At 34.7% G+C, this 21,348-nt stretch overlaps 1 protein-coding gene and 1 long non-coding RNA gene across 4 annotated transcripts in view; one reads left to right on the forward strand and one right to left on the reverse strand.

Moving 5' to 3' along the window:
• The window catches only part of LOC127708918 (uncharacterized), a 132,406-nt gene extending 113,692 nt beyond the window's left edge, over positions 1–18,714 (forward strand). For 2 of the 3 annotated variants that reach the window (XM_052214096.1, XM_052214105.1), the window contains exons 14-15: positions 4,054–4,169; positions 17,179–18,714. In XM_052214096.1, coding sequence (XP_052070056.1) covers positions 4,054–4,169; positions 17,179–18,330 — 1,268 coding nt within the window. In that variant the 3' untranslated portion in view covers positions 18,331–18,714. The remainder of the gene's footprint in view (positions 1–4,053; positions 4,170–17,178) is intronic. The other variant, XM_052214114.1, reaches the window with a different exon arrangement.
• LOC127709331 (uncharacterized) overlaps positions 1–21,348 on the reverse strand; it is a 317,830-nt gene that overhangs the window by 273,127 nt on the left and 23,355 nt on the right. The gene's annotated exons all lie outside the window — the stretch shown is intronic.

Genomic DNA, 21,348 nt, shown 5'->3' on the forward strand with positions numbered 1-21,348 from the left:
CAAGATCTACAAATAAGTACACAAGGCCAAAATCGCAAGAAGACTCCTGATTGGAGTTATTGCCCTTCAATGACAGTTTTTACCATTTTTAGCATACTGTGGATTCATTATTATTCGTTGGATACCAATTTTCGTGGGTTTCGTGGATACAGCTGAACCACGAATTTAAATATTCAACGAATTACAAATTTTCTATAAGCTTTGTATGCTGAGATTGACCAAACCACGAAATCAAATATCCACGAAAATGCCAGTTTTCCACAATCCACGAAAATTGATACCCACGAAAATAAATGAATCTACAGTACCTGGACTTCATCATCCGTCGTCTTCTGTTTACTTTTTCAAAAATCTTCTCCTCTCAAACTACTGGGCCAGATCTTCAGTAGACTCCTAATTAGAGTTATTGCCCTATAATGACGATTTTTATACGACCGCAAAAATTAAAAAAATTTTGGTCGTATATTGGTATCACGTCGTCGTTGTCAGCATCAGTGTCGTCTGAAGACAGATGGTTTCCGGATAATAACTTTAGTATAAGTAAATAGAAATCAATAAAATTTTAACACAAGGTTTATAACCACTAAAGGAAGGTTGGGATTGATTTTGGGGGTTATGGTCCCAACTGTTTAGGAATTAGGGGCCAAAAAAGGGGCCCAAATAAGCATTTTTGTAGTTTCCAGACAATAACTTGTGTTAAAGTGAATGAATCTCTCTGAAATTATACCACAAGTTTCCATACTACAAAGGGATGGTTAGGATTGACTTTGGGGGGTTATGGCTCAAACCATTTAGGAATTAGGGGCAAAAAAAGGGGAAAAACAAGGGGTTTTCTTGTTAAAGGACAATTGAGACAATTTAAAAGCAGTGTAAGGGAGGTAATCCAAATCAATTCAAATAACAATGTTTGATTACCTCCCTTACACTGCTTGTAAATTATGTATTAAGAAATGATGATTGTCTGAGATACTGACCATAACTTGAGTGAAAGAATTATTATTTGGAATAAGGGAAAGGGGGGAGGTGAAAAAAATTGGAGGGGGACAATTTTTCTCATTTAAGATTTCAGATTTCAATTCGCATAGTGTATTGCACAAAAGCAAAAAATTGAATATAAATTCAAATCATATAACCAATTTGAAGTTCTTTGACTACAGTTATTTTGTGTCAGAAACCTATTATGTGTCAAAAAATTTAATTACAATCCAAATTCAGACCTGTATCAGGCGTGAATATTGTGTCCATTTTGGCCCCAACTTTTCAGGGTTGGACATCTGCGGTCGTATCCAGCTGCGCTCAGCAAAGCAATTTATTACCATTTTTTTTTGCGTTTTTGCCTAATATCTTAAAAACTATAATAGATAGATTGAAACTTTGAAAAGCCAAAATTATCAGCAAGTCAAGATCAACAAATTAGTCTTAACGCAGACATTGTCAGTTGACTCAATATTGGAGTTGTTGCTCTTTTTGAATAACAATTTATACCAAATTTTAGTGTTATGGCTTTTATCTTGAAACTAATATTGATAGCCAGACACTTTGAATAAGGAAAATGATCAGCAAGACAGAGCCTACAAACAGGTCAAAAATGGCCAAAATCGTCCATCAACTCCTTATTGGAGCTCTTGAAAATTATAAAAGATAGATGGACACTTTAAAGACTAAAATATCTCAGATCAGCAAGACAAGATCTTCAAATAGGTAAAATTTTGATGAAATCGTTAGTAGACTCTTTTAAATATAAGTGATTGCCTTGAATGACAATTTAAAAAACTAAAGAAGATACAGGGAAACTGTTAACAGAAAAATGATCAGCAATACAAGATCAACAAAAAAGTTGTCATGAATTCTATTCTAGACTACAATGTTGGAATGTGTCCATTGTTGAAGATTCACATATACCTAGGTGAGCGACACAAGCTCTTTAGAACCCCTAGTTTTAAGTTGTTTGTGTATAGTGAGGAGGGTGTCCATCTGTTCTTCCTTCTGTCCCATGTTTTGTGTCTGCTAATGCTAAGCAGCATGACAGAATTTTGTTAAACTCTCAGGCAATCTTACTAACATATAATTTTTCACTTTTGTTTTTCAATTCTTCATTCAAATGATTTTTTGGGTTTACTAAGACAAGACACATTGGCACACTACAGTGGACATTTGTTTCCGCTGTTCCTTCTTTCTAACCTTATCAGAATGTTATGAAACTTTCTCAACACCTTTACTATATAAGCCATTATGCACCTCCTATATTTTGTTTATTGATCTAAAGTATTTTAGGGTATCCCTTTGAAAAATTATTGAATGTGTAAGGGGTAGGGGTATCATTTTGTGAACTATGCTTGCATTACCTCTAATTTTTATACGACCATAAAAAAATTTTTGCGTTCTTATAATGCTATCATGTCATCATCGTCCGAAGACACATTTGGTTTCGGGACAATAACTTTAGTTTAAGTGAATGGATCTCTATGAAATTTTACCAAAAGGTTCAATACCACAAAAGGAAGGTTGGGATTGATTTTGGGGGTTTTGGTACCAAAAGTTTAGGAATAAGGGGCCAAAAACAAGCATTTTTGTAGTTTCCGGACAATAACTTGTGTGTGAGTGTATGGATCTCTATGAATTTGTACCACAAGGTTCCATACCACAAATGGAAGGCTGAGATTGAGTTTGGGGGTAATTACTCCAAGGGAGGGGGGGGGGGGGGGGGGGCGGAGGTTCAGAAATTTTGGGGGGTTCATACTTTTTTTTCTTCCTGATTTTTCAAAATTTCTAGTTTTTTCAACAACAAAAATTTTAGGGGGATTTTTTTTCATAATTTTTTGGTTTTTTTTCATAAATATTTTCCATTTTTACATTGATTCTTTCTGATTTATATATAAAAGTAACAAATACTGATATGGCAGGAGATACACACCAAACAGGGTGTGTAAATTATTATATCAGGGGTTCAAATTTGCTTTAAATAATGAAAGGTCTAGGACCATTTGAAATTTTAAGTGAAAGGTCCTCCATAAGAAATCAACGGTCGTGTATAAAGCATCAATGTAAAGAATGGTAGGTCCTTGACTTTTGTAATTCAAAAATGAAAAGTCCTCTCCTAGAAAAGACAGGTCCCGGATCTCGGACCCACACTAATTTGAACCCCTGTATATATAACAGATTAACTAAGTATTGTGCAACAGCACAGTATTGCGCAATAGCAAGAAATCTTCAATTACACAGTATTGCGCAATAGTAAGAAATCTTCATTTGCACAGTATTGCCCAATAGCAAGAAATCTTCAATTGCACAGTATTGCGCAATAGCAAGAAATCTTCAATTGCACAGTATTGCACAATAGCACATTATTGCGCAATAGCAAGAAATCTCAATTGAAAATAAATACAAATCTTCTATTAACCAATCTCAATGGGATTAATTTAAAGTCTTTAATTTTAGGGGGTTCTAACCTTGTATTACTATTTTGGATATTGGGCCCCATTTTTAAATTGGTCTACATTGAGGTCCAAAGGGTTCAAAATTAAATTTTGTTTGATTTCATCAAAAACTGAATTATTGCCGCTCTATGATATGGCGAATCTTATTGTGCATTTAGATTTTTTAATTTTGGGCCCGGTTTTCAAATTAGTCAATATTAAGGTTTGTAGGGTCCAAAATTAAACTTTGTTTGATTTCAACTAAAAGTAAATTTTTGGTGTTTTTTTATATGCTGAATCTAACCATGTTGTTATATTTTGGATATCAGACCATACTAGGTAAATTAAATGTCCCATTTCAAATTTTTAAGATCTTTGACCACATTTATTTTGTGTCAGAAACCTATATTATGTCAAAAATTTGATCACAATCCAAATTCAGACAGTATCAAGCTTGAGTATTGTGTCCAAACTTGCTCCAACTGTTCAGGGTTCGACCTCTGCGGTTGTATCAGGCTGTGCTCGGCGAAGCATTTTATTGCCATTACTTTTGTAAGGCTAATGTTAACTGATACTTCATGGCTTATATATTGATACTGCTTTGAGTTAACAACATGAATGTTTATCTAATTTGCAGTTCAAACAGATATGTCAAATCTTAAAAGGGATATAGTCAAGAAATACAAGATATTGCTGTCTCTAGTTTTTAGTGTAAACAATGATATGCCTGAACAGTCAGAAGCAGCCAGACAGGTATGTTTCAAATTGTTCAGAATAATTGTTCTGTAATTGGATTATTGTACTGCGTGTAACGCCCAGAAATGCCGGGCGTCTGTCCGTCTGTCCTTGTCTTGTCTTGTAAGCACTCTCACATGTACAATTATTGCCAGATTTTTATGAAAGTTATATCATAGGTTTATATCAGCAATGTCTTGGAAGAGTTTGAAAATCAGTGCCAATCAATTATTTTTAAAAGAGTAAGGCCCCTTGGACACATTAATTTTATGGAAAATTGCATCGTAAGCGCTCTCATTTGTACAATTCTTGCCAGATTTTTATGAAACTTATATCATAGGTTTATATCAGCAATGTCTTGGAAGAATTCGAAAATCAGTGGCGATCAATTATTTTTAAAAGAATTCTGCCCCTTGGAAACATTAATTATATTGAAAATTGCATAGTAAGGCGCTCTCATGTGTACAATTCTTGCCAGATTTTTATGAAACTTATATCATAGGTTTATATCAGCAATGTCTTGGAAGAGTTCGAAAATCAGTGGCGATCAATTATTTTTAAAAGAGTTATGCCCCTTGGACACATTAATTTTATGGAAAATTGCATCGTTAGCGCTCTCATGTGTACAGTTCTTGCCAGATTTTTATTGAATTTATATTAAAGGTTTAAATCATCAAAGTACTTGAAGAAGAGTTCAAAAATCAATGCTGATCAATTATCTTTAAGAGTTATGCCCCTTGAAAATATTGATTATATGGTGAATTGCATTAATGTTAGCACTCTCATATGTACAATTCTTGCCAGAATTTTATGAAACTTAAATTATAGGTTTATATCAGCAATGTCTTGAACGAGTTCGAAAATCAGTGCCAATCAATAATTTTTATACGACCGCAAAAATTAAAAATTTTTTGGTCGTATATTGGTATGACGTTGGCGTCGTTGTCGTCGTCGTCGTCGTCCTCGGCGTCGTCCGAAGACACATTGGTTTTCGCACTCTAACTTTAGTTTAAGTCAATGGATCTCCATGAAATTTTACCATAAGGTTCAAGACCACAAAAGAAAGGTTGGGATTGATTTTGGGGGTTATGGTACCAACAGTTAAGGAATTAGGGGCCAAAAAGGGGCCAAAAATAAGCATTTTTGTAACTTCCAGACAATAACTTGTGTGTAAGTGTATGGATCTCTCTGACATTGTACCACAAGGTTCCATATCACAAAGGGAAGGCTGTAATTGATTTTGGGGGTAATTGCCTCAAAATTTTAGGAATTAGGGGCCAAAAAAGGGGCAAAAAACAAGCATTTTTCTAGTTTCATGACAATAACTTGTGTGTAAGTGTATGGATCTTTATGAAATTGTACTACAAGGTTCCATATCACAAAGGGAAAGCTGGAATTTAGTTTGGGGGTAATTGCCTGAAACGTTTAGGAATTGGGGGCCAAAAAGGGGCCAAAAATAAGCATTTTTTCTAGTTTCCAGACAATAACTTGTGTTCAAGTGTATGGATCTCTCTGAAATTGTACTGCAAGGTACCATACCACAAAGGGAAGGCTGGGATTGAGTTTGGGGGTGATGAATCATAAGGGGTTCAAAAAATTTGGGGGGGGGGGGGATTTTTTTTTTTTTCTTTTTTTTTCTTTTTTTCCTTTTTTTTTTCTTTTAAAATTTTCCATTTTAAGTTGGTTATTTCTGATTTATATTTAAAAGCAAATAATAATGATATGGTAGGAGATACACACCAAACAGGATGTGTAAATTATTATATAATAAGTATTGTGCAATAGCAAGAAATTTTCAATTGCGCAGTATTGCACAATAGCAAGAAATCTTCAATTGCACAGTATTGCGCAATAGCAAGAAATCTTCAATTGCACAGTATTGCGCAATAGCAAGAAATATCCAATAGCACAATATTGCGCAATAGCAAGAAATTGTCAATTGTACAGTATTGCGCAATAGCAAGAAATATTTAATTGCACAGTATTGTGCAAAAGAAGATACTTCGTATAAATTGCTTATTTCTTGATCAATTTCAATGGGGTTTTATTCTTGAATTCTTGGGGTTCTTTAATATGCTGAATCTAACCGTATATGAAGTTTTTGGATTTTGGGCCCCATTTTTAAATTGGTCCACATTGAGGTCCAAAGGGTCCAAAATTTAACTTTGTTTGATTTCATCAAAAATTTAATTACTGGGGTTCTTTGATATGCCGAATCTAACCGTGTATTTAGATCCTTAATTTTTGGTTCCGTTTTCAAATTGGTCTACATTAAGGTCCAAAGGGTCCAAAATTAAACTTAGTTTGATTTTAACAAAAATTGAATATTAAGGGTTCTTTGATATGCTGAATCTAAACATGTATTTAGATTTTTGATTATGGGCCCAGTTTTCAAGTTGGTCCAAATCGGGGTCCATAATTAAACTTTGTTTGATTTCAACAAAAATTGAATATATGGGGTTCTTTGATATGCTGAATCTAACCATGTATTTAGATTTTTGATTTTTGGGCCCCGTTATCAACTTTGTCCATATTGAGGTCAAAAGGGTCCAAAATTAAACTTTGTTTGATTTCATCAAAAATTGAATTCTTGGGGTTTTTTGATATGCTGAATCTAACCATGTATTTAGATTTTGGATATTGGACCATAATAGGTGAATGTCCAATTTAAAATTTTTAAGTTCTTAGACCACATTCATTCTGTGTCAGAAACCTATGCTGTGTCAAATATTTAATCACAATCCAAATTCAGAGCTGTATCAAGCTTGAATGTTGTGTCCATACTTGCCCCAACTGTTCAGGGTTCGACCTCTGCGGTCGTATCAAGCTGCGCCCTGCGGAGCATTTTATTAAAAGAGTTATGCCCCTTGGAAACATTAATTATATGGAAAATTGTCTTATGAACGCTCTAATGTGTACAATTCTTGCCAGATTTGTATGAAATTTATATTGTAGATTTATATCATCAATGTACTTGAAGAGTTTAAAAATCAGTGCCAATCAATTATTTTTGTCCGTCTGTCCTTGTCTTGTCTTGTAAGCACTCTCACATGTACAATTATTGCCAGATTTTTATGAAAGTTATATCATAGGTTTATATCAGCAATGTCTTGGAAGAGTTTGAAAATCAGTGCCAATCAATTATTTTTAAAAGAGTAAGGCCCCTTGGACACATTAATTTTATGGAAAATTGCATCGTAAGCGCTCTCATTTGTACAATTCTTTCCAGAATTTAATGAAACTTATATCATAGGTTTATATCAGCAATGTCTTTGACACTCTCGAAAATAAGTTCTGATCAAATATTTTTAATGAGTTATGCCCCTTGGAAATATAAATGGAAATGACATTGCATTTGCTCTGAAGCCTTCGTTTCTCTTAAGATATTAATAAAAAGTTTAAAAGAACAAAAAAAAGGTGTTTTTTGTAGTTATGGCCTTTGTACCTTGGATAGATAAAATATGCGCAATGCCGGGGACATTGGAACTCTGTTCTTTTATTATCCATGTGGTACTAAATTTTGTGGGTGAAGGTTTTTAACCACAAATTCAAGTTTATAACAAAATCTTCCAAAACCACAAATTCAGTTTTCAAGAAAATACCTTTTTGAGCTATTGCCATCACTTGGTGTACATTGTCGTCTTAAACTTTTTAAAAATCTTCTTTTATGAATCTGCGAGACCAATTCCAGCCGAACTTTGGCTGAATGATTCTTATGGTATCTAGTAAAAGTTTGTGTTTTTGGGTAAAGATTGCATGAAATGCAATCAAAACCTTATGGTACTGACTTGATCAAGGCTTCCAAAACGGTCATATATTCCGGACATTTGTATAATGTCCGGTAAAAGTCCGGCTGGGCAAAGCATGAAACGGTCATCTATTTTTTAGTTTTCAAGGCTTTCTTAGGAGACGGTCATTTTAACATAATTCGCGATCTTTTTGACCCAACCTTTTGCCTTTAACAGCCACACATTTCCGGTCATAAAAGTGACATGATCATTAAGTACTATCTAAACAACCCCTACTTTAATACCTTCTCATTTTAATCAAGGCTAATTAATTGTCGAACAGCTGAAATTTACCTGTTCAGGTGACAGGTCAACTATTTTGAACCGGACATTGATCGGTCTATTCAAAGTTATTTTCTTACATCCAGCGGTTTGCATCTAATTAATTTAGTCAAAAAGATTTAAATTATCAGAAATATGTTTACAAATATGATTTGATGAAAAAAATAAAAAGGTGAAAATGAAAAATCGTCATAACCACGTTGTTTGAACCAGAGACATGTCTCTGTTTGAACTAGTACACGTGTGCGCATGTGCACAGGTGTGAAATTTAATTATGGATCCTAATTTCTTGAAAAATGCTTAAATTGTCATTGATACCTTTATCTCACGTTTATTTCGAATATTTTCTTGAAGAAATAACGTAGAAAGAGCCGCTTACACTCATTCATGCTTTGCAAACGTACACGGAATTTACGTATCCGTCTCTGGTCCATGTTTTACCATTGTCAAGATAACATCCGGTAAAAACGAAAGTAAAGTTTTTGACAACGTTATATTTTGCACAAATAAAGAATCTAAGGCAGACATTAGTACGCTAATGTTGCACACTTCGAATGATGCACTGCCAATTTAACAATTTACGTCTGAACTTCGAATTTGAATCAAAGAAAGTTTAATATCATTTTTTTTTAATGTCAATCATTGGGATGGTCAACTCGGCAACTGATTACCATAATTGCCTCTTCTCTTAAGGGATTAAAATCAGAATCATATATAAAATGTCCGGCTGGCTAAAAATAATTTTGGAAGCCCTGGACTTGATATCTATATCTTCCAAGGTTTATCACTACCTTTGATAGTTCAAATAAAATAGTGCAGTGAAGTTATTATTATTTAGATCCTATCCAGTCAATGTCATGCAATTTATTAATGATGTTATAGTTTGATATTTTAGTTACTATATCATGTGTATTTGAATTACCATACTTGTCAAGAAAACATTTTTGTCGAGCTTAGTCGTGAAAGCGTGACATAGCGATCCTAAATTCTGTTGCAGTGTCAACATTTAGGTTCAGTCTGTGGTTAAAGTTTTTTTCAGTCATCAATAGCTTTGTCAAACCTTCATGGAATTTTATGAAATTTGGACAGAAGCTTTTTATGACCAAAATACTGTATCCAGAGCAAAATTTTGAAAATATTTATTTTCATTTTCACGTATTTTACTGATAAGGCCAATTAAAATTAATTGATAGATTTTCATCCCCGCCCGCCCCTCTGAAATCGTCCCGCCCCGATTTTTTTATTTTTACGATTTCTGGACTTTGTTCATTTCCGTTACCGGTAACCGCCGATAATTTTGCTTCATTCAAAACTCCTGTTTCAAATTTCAGTTTTCGTATTTCTTCGAGTAATATAAGTCGACATATTCTTCTGCTCAATAATGACAACATTATCTTCTGAGAATATAGATTGATTACTAGAAGGGCATAAAATATTCGGGTTACGAGTAATAGGCGGTGTCCTTAAGAACGCTTATTGCGGTATGTCACAAATTTCAGTGAATAGAAAACCGTGGATTTTTTTTATTTATACAATGACTTTGTGTCAGATAATTTGGACTGTAAATGATATCCAAAGCGCAAGAATCATGGAACACATTGGTACAAAAACATGACTGGAATAAAGTTATTGACACAAGCACGAACATGCGCGATTTATTACCGTATATTGAGTACAAAAAGTCGGCCAACGTACAAAATATATTATAGCAAGCCCTTAGATTTACCCCAAGGCTGTCGTTTTTGTTGACAAACAGCAAACACCCTCTGTCCCCAAACCCTCAATAGAGTCATCAAAAAACTTTTTCTTTTTGGTTCAGTTCATGTTTTGAATTGTAATTATATTTGCACCTTGCAAAAAAATCTTAAAAGCATCAACCCTAGTATTTTCAACACAGTTAGAAGTTTTCATTTCACTCTGTACTCATTATATTTGATTGGTTGTTGGTTGCCTAACGTCCAGTGGCAAATATTTCATGCATGTTCAGGACGAGAATAAATGAACAATAAATACAATAGGTAGGTCCTGTAATAGAGGCCGTTTGGAATGATGGTCGGGGTAAATTTGGACTGCCAATGGAAAATGAGGGTATAATGGATAGGGGAAGAAATTTAGCCTTGCGACAGGCGACCTACGAACCCTTCAAAGAGTTGTTGCAAGGGTTCTTAACGTGCAGAGAGCATGGCACTCTTTCTACAGGAGGCATAAGATTTAACATCCCCATTCTGACCGGACGTGGCTGCCTACTTGATACATCCTGCATAGCCAAACGGACGCCCCACTTTGGCAAGGGTTTTACTGCTGGTCGGAAGAAGACCTGTAGTGACCATATTTCTATTCCGCAGTCACCCTTTGGGATCATATTTGGGCTGCATACCAATGCATATGCTTTATTTTATGGGCACTACAAATCATAGCTTAGAAAGCAAAACAAATTTGATCTAGGTAGTCTAAAAGAGAACATTTCTCCATGTTTTTGCTATTTACTAAAAATTGGTTTTTAAAGCGGCAATTACATGTAGAACAGTGGTTGCCAATCAGAAATATCAATTTAAGAATTCCTTATGTATACATGATACAAGCTTATTATTACCCTTGAACATGAACAACACGTCACAAAAAGGTTTAGAGGGAAATAAAAATAAAAAAATAAAATCCTCCCACCCACCCCATTTTTTTCAAAAATCTGGATGAAAATCTACTAATTAATTTTAGTTGGCCTAAATTGACTTATTATTTTTTTACAGTTAACAAGTAGATACAGTCTGGGGTTAAAGTTTGTTACACACCAATTACTTTGTAAAACCTTCATAGAATTTTATGAAACTTTAGCAAAAGCTTTTTATGATTAAGAGATAATGTCTGAAGCAAACTTTTGTAAATATATTTTCATTTTCAGTATTTTTCTGATAGATGGACTTAGTCTTTGTCTGGCCTTGACAGAGTCAAAAAGCGAGACATAGGTATGCTGTTGTCGGCGACGGCGTCAACAATGTATTAGTTTGTGATTAGGTTTAGTTTATGGTGAACCACTAGTAATAGGTCAATGATATTTGGTATGCAGTTATATTAGCATTGTCACATCTCATTACCATGGAGATTATTTGGCCCCGCCCCCTCAGTCATGGTCTATTTACTTTGAAACTTTGCTTAATTTACATGTATTAGTTTGTGATAAGGTCAGTTTATGGGGAACCACTAGTGGTAGGTCAATGATATTTGGTATGCAGTTGTATAAGCATTTGCATATCTCGTTTCAATGGAGATTATTTGGCCCGCGCCCCCTCAGTCATGGTCTATTGACTTTGAATTTTTATACAACTGCAAAAAATTTTGCGGTTGTATATTGGTATCACGTTGTTGTCATTGTCGTCGTCGTCAGGGACAGCGTCGTCCGAAGACAGTTGATTTCCGGACAATAACTTTAGTATAATTAAATAGAAATCTATGAAATTTAAACACAAGGTTTATAACCACAAAAGGAAGGTTGGGATTGATTTTGGGGGTTATGGTCCTAACAGTTTAGGAATTAAGGGCCAAAAAGGGGCCCAAATAAGCATTTTTCTAGTTTCCAGACAATAACTTGTGGAATCTCTGAAATTATACCACAAGTTTCCATACCACAAAGGGATGGTTAGGATTTTCTTTGGGGGGGGGGGGGGGGGGGGGGTTATGCCTCAAACCGTTTAGGAATTAGGGGCAAAAAAGGGGGAAAAACAAGGGTTTCCTGGTTAATGGACAAATTACTTAGCTTTTAAATTATGTATAAAGAAATGTTGTATTGTCTTGAGATGATTAGCTGTCATCAATTTATTTTTAGAAGTTACTATTAAGGAATATTAATTTTAGCCATGATTATGTATGTCATTTTCTATTTTTAGACTTTTATGATGTATTTAAAAGGGTAGTTATGGTTGCAAACTCCATTGGAAATTTGAATTGAGATTATGACCATATCTTGAGGGAAAGAATTATTTTTTGGGGAAAAGGGGGGGGGGGGGGGGTTAAAAGAAATTGTGGGGGTCATTTTTTTCTCATTTCAGATTTCAGAAATCTTCAAATAGTTTTTTTTTTGCAAAAAAAAAGGGGGAGGGGGTCAATAAGCAACAGCATAGTGTATTGCACAAAAGCAAAAAATTGAAAATTAATTCAAATCATATAACCAAATCTAAGTTCTTTGACTACAGTTATTCTGTGTCAGAAACCTATTATTTGTCAAATATTTAATTACAATCCAAATTCAGACCTGTATCAAGCGCGAATATTGTGTCCATTTTTGCCCCAACTGTTCAGGGTTGGACCTTTGCGATCGTGTCCAGCTGTGCTCAACGAAGCAATTTATTTGTTTAGTTTTCATGTATTAGTTTGTGATTAGGTCAGTTTAATATGAACCACTAATGTTAAGTTGTTGATATTTGGTATGCAAATGTATTGGCATTTGCAAGTTTCATTTCCATGGAGATTATATAACCCCACCACCTTATTATGGTTCATTGACTTTGAAACTTTTAAATAGTTTACAATTAAATGTTTGTGTTTAGGTTTGTTTAAACATGTTAAAGGGAACGACTTATGAAAAGTCAATGGTATTTGGTATGCAATTGTATTAGCATTGGCACATCTGATTTCCATGGAGATTGTTTAGCCCTGTACCTTCAGTCATGGTTCATTGACTTTGAATATTTGCATAGCTTACATGTAAAGTATTGCCATTTTAATTTCTACATTTGCATTATCAATATAACAAAAAGACAAGACATATCCCTGTGTTAATAGTTTATTACCAAATTTTTGCCTTTTTGCCATATATCTTGAAAACTGTAATAGATAGATAGAAACTTTAAATAACACAATAGATAGAAACTTTAAATAACACAAATAAGTCAAACATCACCAAAATTGTAAGTCGACTCTTTATTGAAGTTATTACCCTTTAATGACGATTTTCCCATTTTTGCCTATTATCTTGAAAAACTGTAATAGATAGATAGAAACTCTAAATAGCATAAATATCAGCAAGACAAGATCTACAAATAAGCCATTATGGTCGAAATCTTCAGTCGACTTGTTATTGGAGTTATTGCCCTTTAATGATAAATTTTTACATTTTTTTTTGCCTTTTTATACGACCGCAAAAAAATGTTTGTGGTCGTATATTGGTATGACGTCGTTGTCGTTGTCGTCGTCCTCCGGCGTCGTCTGGCGTCGTCCGAAGACACATTGGTTTTCGCACTCTAACTTTAGTTTAAGTGAATGGATCTTTATGAAATTTTACCAGCAGGTTCAATACCACAAAAGGAAGGTTGGGATTGAATTTGGGGGTTATGGTAATAACAGTAAAGGAATTAGGGGCCAAAAAGGGGCCAAAAATAAGCATTTTTGTAACTTCCAGACATAACTTGTGTGTTAGTGTATGGATCTCTCTGACATTGTACCACAAGGTTCCATATCACTAAAGGAATGCTGGGATTGATTTTGGGGGTAATTGCCTCCAAATTTTAGGAATTAGGGGCCAAAAAAGGGGCAAAAAACAAGCATTTTTCTAGTTTCATGACAATAACTTGTGTGTAAGTGTATGGATCTTTCTGAAATTGTACTACAAGGTTCCATATCACAAAGGGAAAGCTGGGTTTGAGTTTGGGGGTAATTGCCCTAAACGTTTAGGAATTTGGGGCCAAAAAGGGGCCAAAAAACACATTTTTTTCTAGTTTCCAGACAATAACTTGTGTTCAAGTGTATGGATCTCTCTGAAATTGTACTGCAAGGTACCATGCCACAAAGGGAAGGCTGGGATTGAGTTTGGGGGTGATGAATCATAATGGGGGTTCAAAAAATTTTGGGGGGGGGGATTTATTTTTTTTTCCTTTTTTTTCTTTTTTTCCTTTTTTTGTTTCTTTTAAAATTTTCCATTTTAAGTTGGTTATTTCTGATTTATATTTAAAATCAAATAATAATGATATGGTAGGAGATACACACCAAACAGGATGTGTAAATTATTATATAATAAGTATTGTGCAATAGCAAGAAATTTTCAATTGCACAGTATTGCACAATAGCAAGAAATCTTCAATTGCACAGTATTGCACAATAGCAAGAAATCTTCAATTGCACAGTATTGCGCAATAGCAAGAAATATCCAATAGCACAATATTGCGCAATAGCAAGAAATTGTCAATTGTACAGTATTGCGCAATAGCAAGAAATATTTAATAGCACAGGATTGTGCAAAAGAAGATACTTCCTATAAATTGCTTATTTCTTGACCAATTTCAATGGGGTTCTTTAATATGCTGAATCTAACCGTGTATTAAGTTTTTATACGACCGCAAAAAAATTTTTGTGGTCGTATATTGGTATGACGTTGGCGTCGTCGTCGTCGTCGTCGTCGTCTGGCGTCGTCCGGCGTCGTCCGAAGACACATTGGTTTTCGCACTCTAACTTTAGTTTAAGTGAATGGATCTCTATGAAATTTTACCACAAGGTTCAATACCACAAAAGGAAGGTTGGGATTGATTTTGGGGGTTATGGTACCAACAGTAAAGGAATTAGGGGCCAAAAAGGGGCCAAAAATAAGCATTTTTGTAACTTCCAGACATAACTTGTGTGTTAGTGTATGGATCTCTCTGACATTGTACCACAAGGTTCCATATCACAAAAGGAATGCTGGGATTGATTTTGGGGGTAATTGCCTCCAAATTTTAGGAATTAGGGGCCAAAAAAGGGGCAAAAAACAAGCATTTTTCTAGTTTCATAACAATAACTTGTGTGTAAGTGTATGGATCTTCCTGAAATTGTACTACAAGGTTCCATATCACAAAGGGAAAGCTGGAATTGAGTTTGGGGGTAATTGCCGAAACGTTTAGGAATTGGGGGCCAAAAAGGGGCCAAAAATAAGCATTTTTCTAGTTTCCAGACAATAACTTGTGTTCAAGTGTATGGATCTCTCTGAAATTGTACTGCAAGGTACCATACTACAAAGGGAAGGCTGGGATTGATGATGGGGGTAATTGCCTCAATATTTTAGGAATTAGGGGCAAAAAAGGGGCAAAAAAGAAGCATTTTTCTAGTTTCAGGACAATAACTTGTGTGTAAGTGTATGGATCTTTCTGAAATTGTACTACAAGGTTCCATATCACAAAGGGAAAGCTGGATTTGAGTTTGGGGGTAATTGCCCTTAACGTTTAGGAATTTGGGGCCAAAAAGGGGCCAAAAAACACATTTTTCTAGTTTCCAGACAATAACTTGTGTTCAAGTGTATGGATCTCTCTGAAATTGTACTGCAAGGTACCAATCCAAAAAGGGAAGGCTGGGATTGAGTTTGGGGGTGATGAATCATAAGGGGGTTCAAAAAATTGGAGGGGGGGGATTTTTTTTTTTTCTTTTAAAATTTTCCATTTTAAGTTGGTTATTTCTGATTTATATTTAAAAGCAAATAATAATGATATGGTAGGAGATACACACCAAACAGGATGTGTAAATTATTATATAATAAGTATTGTGCAATAGCAAGAAATTTTCAATTGCGCAGTATTGCACAATAGCAAGAAATCTTCAATTGCACAGTATTGCGCAATAGCAAGAAATCTTCAATTGCACAGTATTGCGCAATAGCAAGAAATATCCAATAGCACAATATTGCGCAATAGCAAGAAATTGTCAATTGTACAGTATTGCGCAATAGCAAGAAATATTTAATTGCACAGTATTGTGCAAAAGAAGATACTTCGTTTAAATTGCTTATTTCTTGACCAATTTCAATGGGGTTTTATTCTTGAATTCTTGGGTTTCTTTAATATGCTGAATCTAACCGTGTATTTAGTTTTTGGATTTTGGGCCCCGTTTTTAAATTGGTCCACATTGAGGTCCAAAGGGTCCAAAATTAAACTTTGTTTGATTTCATCAAAAATTGAATTATTGGGGTTCTTTGATATGCTGAATCTAAACATGTATTTAGATTTTTGATTATGGGCCCAGTTTTCAAGTTGGTCCAAATCGAGGTCCAAAGGGTCCAAAATTAAACTTTGTTTGATTTCATCAAAAATTGAATTATTGGGGTTCTTTGATATGCCGAATCTAACCATGTATTTAGATTCTTAATTTTTGGTTCCGTTTTCAAATTGGTCTACATTAAGGTCCAAAGGGTCCAAAATTAAACTTAGTTTGATTTTAACAAAAATTGAATTCTTAGGGCTCTTTGATATGCTGAATCTAAACATGTATTTAGATTTTTGATTATGGGCCCAGTTTTCAAGTTGGTCCAAATCGGGGTCCAAATTAAACTTTGTTTGATTTCAACAAAAATTGAATATATGGGGTTCTTTGAAATGCTGAATCTAACCATGTATTTAGATTTTTGATTTTTGGGCCGCGTTATCAACTTTGGCCACATTGAGGTCAAAAGGGTCCAAAATTAAACTTTGTTTGATTTCATCAAAAATTGAATTCTTGGGGTTCTTTGATATGCTGAATCTAACCATGTATTTAGATTTTGGATATTGGACCATAATAGGTGAATGTCCAATTTAAAATTTTTAAGTTCTTAGACCACATTCATTCTGTGTCAGAAACCTATGCTGTGTCAAATATTTAATCACAATCCAAATGCAAAGCTGTATCAAGCTTGAATGTTGTGTCCATACTTGCCCCAACTGTTCAGGGTTCGACCTCTGCGATCGTATCAAGCTGCGCCCTGCGGAGCATTTTATTTGCCTAATATCTTGAAAACTATGATATATAGATAGAAACTTTAGAATGGAAAATTTTTTAGCAGAATAAGATCTACAAATATGTCAACATGACTGAAATTGTCAGTTAACTCTTTAATAAAGTTGTTGCCCTTTAATGGTGATTTTTACTTAAAAGTTGCCATTGATGAAGATGCAGGTGAGCGACACATTCTCTTTAGAGTCTCTAGTTCTAATAAATTATAGTTAGTTTAATATTTGCATCTTTTACAGGTATTATGGCATTTAGAATCTGTCCAGGATGGTGAATATGTGGTATCTGCATACAATTGTATCAAAATGAATATTGAAAATATTAAAGAAAAAGAAGATCAAAGGATATTGCTCATTGTTTTATTGAGTTGTATTAAGGAATGTGTTCTTCACAGTGGGCAAAATGGATTGTTCAGTTATACTACAAGTGTTGCTGATACTCTAATGTATCTTGGTAATGCTCTTGTAGAGGAGTTTCCTGAAAGGGTGTTGCCATTGTGGACAGAATTGTGTAAATATTTCAACAAGTATCAAATGAAGTCTATCCTTGGTATCATCATCAAGGCTGTGGAAGTAAAGCCGTCTCTCATTAATGATATGGCTCCAACACTGCAGAAATACTTCACGTCTGCTTTTAAACACGATAGAGAATGTTGTAGTTTGATGAGAATTTTCTTTCCCGATGAAACTAAGCGTCATCAGATGCTGAAGAAAATAGCATCTAATGCATCAAACTTCACTACATGTGCTTTGTTGAGACTTGGAATCACTGAATATAAATTCATGTCCAAAACAAATCCAAACTTGAATATTTTCAGTAAATATGTGAATAGTTTCCTTTTGGTAGGATTGAAATCTCTGAAGGAGAAGAATGTAAGCTATGGATGGTCTTCATCTGGTTTACATTTAAACAGTAAAGAACTCAAATACCTCAAGTGGTACTTTGGTATGCTAGCAGCATGTTTAAGTAAGGAGATCATTAAATGTGATCCATTTACTAAATTAATGACATTGCTTAAAGAAGTATTGAAAAAAGATGTTAATCTCATGTTAGATTTCTACCAAGCCATGGAAGGTTCCCCACTTGGATTAAAGGAAACAAAAACACAGTTAGGAAAAGAGCTCGTCAATAGTTTCCTTGCTAAGTTCAATCAAGAACTTAGGAACTGTAATCATACTCACTACATAAACGTTTTGGAGGATATGAAAAATGCATGCAAGGCATGTGAACAGTATGTACCAAATGGCAGGAAAGAGTTTGGATCAGTAGTAATAACATTCATTAGACATACTTTCAAAGGCAAGAGGAAGTTGATTCAGCTTATGGATGAATTTTTCCCAGATTTTATTCCTGCAAAAAAGGCTGATAAAAAAGAGAAAGACAAAAAATAAATGTAAGGGGTGCAGATCTTTGACTGTCGGGCTGATTTTACCAGAGACAATGTTTAAAACAAAGTGATATTACAAAGAGGACATGTTTAATACAATGTGATTTAACGAGAGGACATGTTCAGTTTATTACAATCTGATTTTACAAAAGGAGTCATGTTTAATACAATCTGATATTACCAGAGAGGACATGTTTAATGCAATCTTATAAATGAGTGAATGCACAATTTTACTCATATTTTATGTTGTCAAATCAAGTTTTAGTACATGTAGTGCTTGTAAGTAAAAGTAGAATATTGTTAATCAATGAATGACAACTTTACTTGTTTTACACAGTTGTTATAAATGCTTATAGAAAATAGAATTATTAAACTAAAGTGTACCTTTTGTAATGGGAAATTGAGAATTTTACCTGTGATGCAAGTCTTTAAATTTCATGTCTATAACCGATGTTATGAGGGATCTTAGGTTTGTAGTTTTCAACCTGTGAGTTGATAAATGAGAGGTTGGGTTGCTGGCTCCTTGTATACCCCACATCACTTTTTATTGTAACCACTATGGTTGTTTGTGAAAGCTAGCCAACTTCAAGTACAAGAGGTCATGGTTTTCATCCCAGGTCTGGTCAAATCTTAGATTTAATAATTGGTATGGACTGTTAAGGAGTTGTAGACAGGTAGCTCAAGAATTAAATAATGTGTTGTGTTAGGTAAGATGTCATCCTGCAGACTGTTAACTCATAAGCAAGCATGTTGAAAATCCAGCTCAGCATTTCAGACTAGAACAAAGCAGGCCTCATGTTTATGTGAAAAGGATTAAGTTTGGTGTGGGCCATAATTGGCTCCGAATATTAAGTCCATTTTTCAAGATAAATTTTTTTTCAAGTTGATGAAAAACCTGAAAGAAAGTAAAATGGAACTATTTTTGTACAGATTTTGTCAAGCCTGCAACTTCTGTCTCAGAAAGCAAGACATAGGGATAGTGATCCGCCGGTGTTAACTAACTTTTTAAAAGCTTAATATTTCAGAAGGTAGAAGACCTGGATGCTTCATACTTTGTATATAGATGCCTTATGTTAAAAAGTTTCATTGTCCATGACCTCATTTTTAGGCAGTTAATCTGTCTTATGCGAGCACCCTAGATTTGTGTTCTACCCAATAAATGCTGAAATACATACCATTGTTATTATCTAGCTGGCTATTATGTTATTTATAACTTATTTGACATTTTTTTAATACTTTTATTCCTGGGATACAAAAAATATGACCAGAAAAACCTTAAATGATCGTCGAACTACCCAAAACTTTTGAAGTTGAACATAGGAAGTAGTGCTCAATAGAAATCTGTACGTAGTTTATTATCCCCTGTGCTTTTGGCTACGATGTCAAAGAACAATTGTATGAAATATTTCATCGCCGAAAATCGGTAATTACAAGTCGTTTATATTTCCCAAAGGGCAAAATGCGCAGGAATATTGTTCATGTACAACAAATCTCTATGATAGAGGAAATAAAGTTATAAAAGTGGGCGTAATTTTTAACTTATCTTGCCAAATAAGGTTGTTGTTATTTTATGAATGAAACGAGGTCATGAAACAGATGTGGAAATTGACGTTGATGGGATGTTTTAAGTAATGTGGACAACTCGTCCCGAGACAAGTCAGACCGAATCCACTCAAACCGTCTAAGAAGACAACTTTGACTGTTTGTCAGATTACTTAGGGTTTCATCAAATATTAGACTAACATGTCTAGTGGAGCAATTAATCTTTTGTTTGTGCATTGGGGTCTATTTAGGGGTATTTGGAGGGGCCTGAAGAAGGGAGGGGTTTACTATAGAACCCTATGGGATTTTATTTTTTTTAATTTTTAAATGACTATTTCTCGAAAACAGTAAGTGATAGACACATGCAGTCTTCAGTAATGAGAACAGGACAATAAAAAAAAATATAGGGCGAGTCCCTGGGGGTCATCCCAACCCCCTTCAATTTGAAAATGTACTTTAATCTTGTAAACCGTCGTGATCCCCTACCCTAAACAATATATATACTTGTATGGGACAATAAAAGATATCAAATGAAAATAATTTGGGGGAGTCCCTGGTGTAGCCCACCCCCTCCTGTTTGAGAACTTGGAAATGGTCGAGATCCTCACCCCTAAACCATATATATTCATGTATTGGACAATAAAACAAATCAAATGAAATATAGGGAGAGTCCCTGGGGTCACCCCACCCCTAAACCATATATATTCATGTATGGGACAATATAACAAATCAAATGAAATATATGGGGAGTCCCTGGAGTCACCCCAACCCCTCCTGTTTGAGAACTTGGAAATGGTTGAGATCCCCACCCCCAAACCATATACATTCATGTATGGGACAATAAAACAAATCAAATGAAATATAGGGAGAGTCCTGCCGGACACCTCACCCCCTCCTGTTTGAGAACTTGTAAACAGTCCAGATCCCCACCCCTAAACCATATATATTCATGTATGGGACAATATAACAAATCAAATGAAATATATGGGGAGTTCCTCGGGTCACCCCAGCCCCTCCTGTTTGAGAACTTGGAAATGGTCGAGATCCCCACCACTAAACCATATATATTCATGTATGGGACAATAAAACAAATTAAAAGAAATAGAGAGGGAGTCCATGGGGACACCCCACCCCCTCTTGTTTGAGAACTTGTAAACAGTCAAGGTCCCCACCCCATAACCATATATATATATATTCATGTATGGGACAATATAACAAATCAAATGAAATATATGGGGAGTCCCTTGGGTCACCCCACTCCCTCCTGTTTGAGAACTTGGAAATGGTCGAGATCCCCCACCCCTAAACCATATGTATTCATGTGTGGCACAATATAACAAATCAAATGAAATATAGGGGGAGTCCCTGGGGTCACCCCACCCCCTCCTGTTTGAGAACTTGTAAATGGTCGAGATACCCACACCTAAACCATATTTATTCCTGTTCATCATTTCAAAAAGATTTGAATGACATACAGGGT

The sequence above is a fragment of the Mytilus californianus genome, unplaced genomic scaffold (genome assembly GCF_021869535.1).
Source record: "Mytilus californianus isolate M0D057914Y unplaced genomic scaffold, xbMytCali1.0.p SCAF_1, whole genome shotgun sequence".
Taxonomy (NCBI): domain Eukaryota; kingdom Metazoa; phylum Mollusca; class Bivalvia; order Mytilida; family Mytilidae; genus Mytilus; species Mytilus californianus.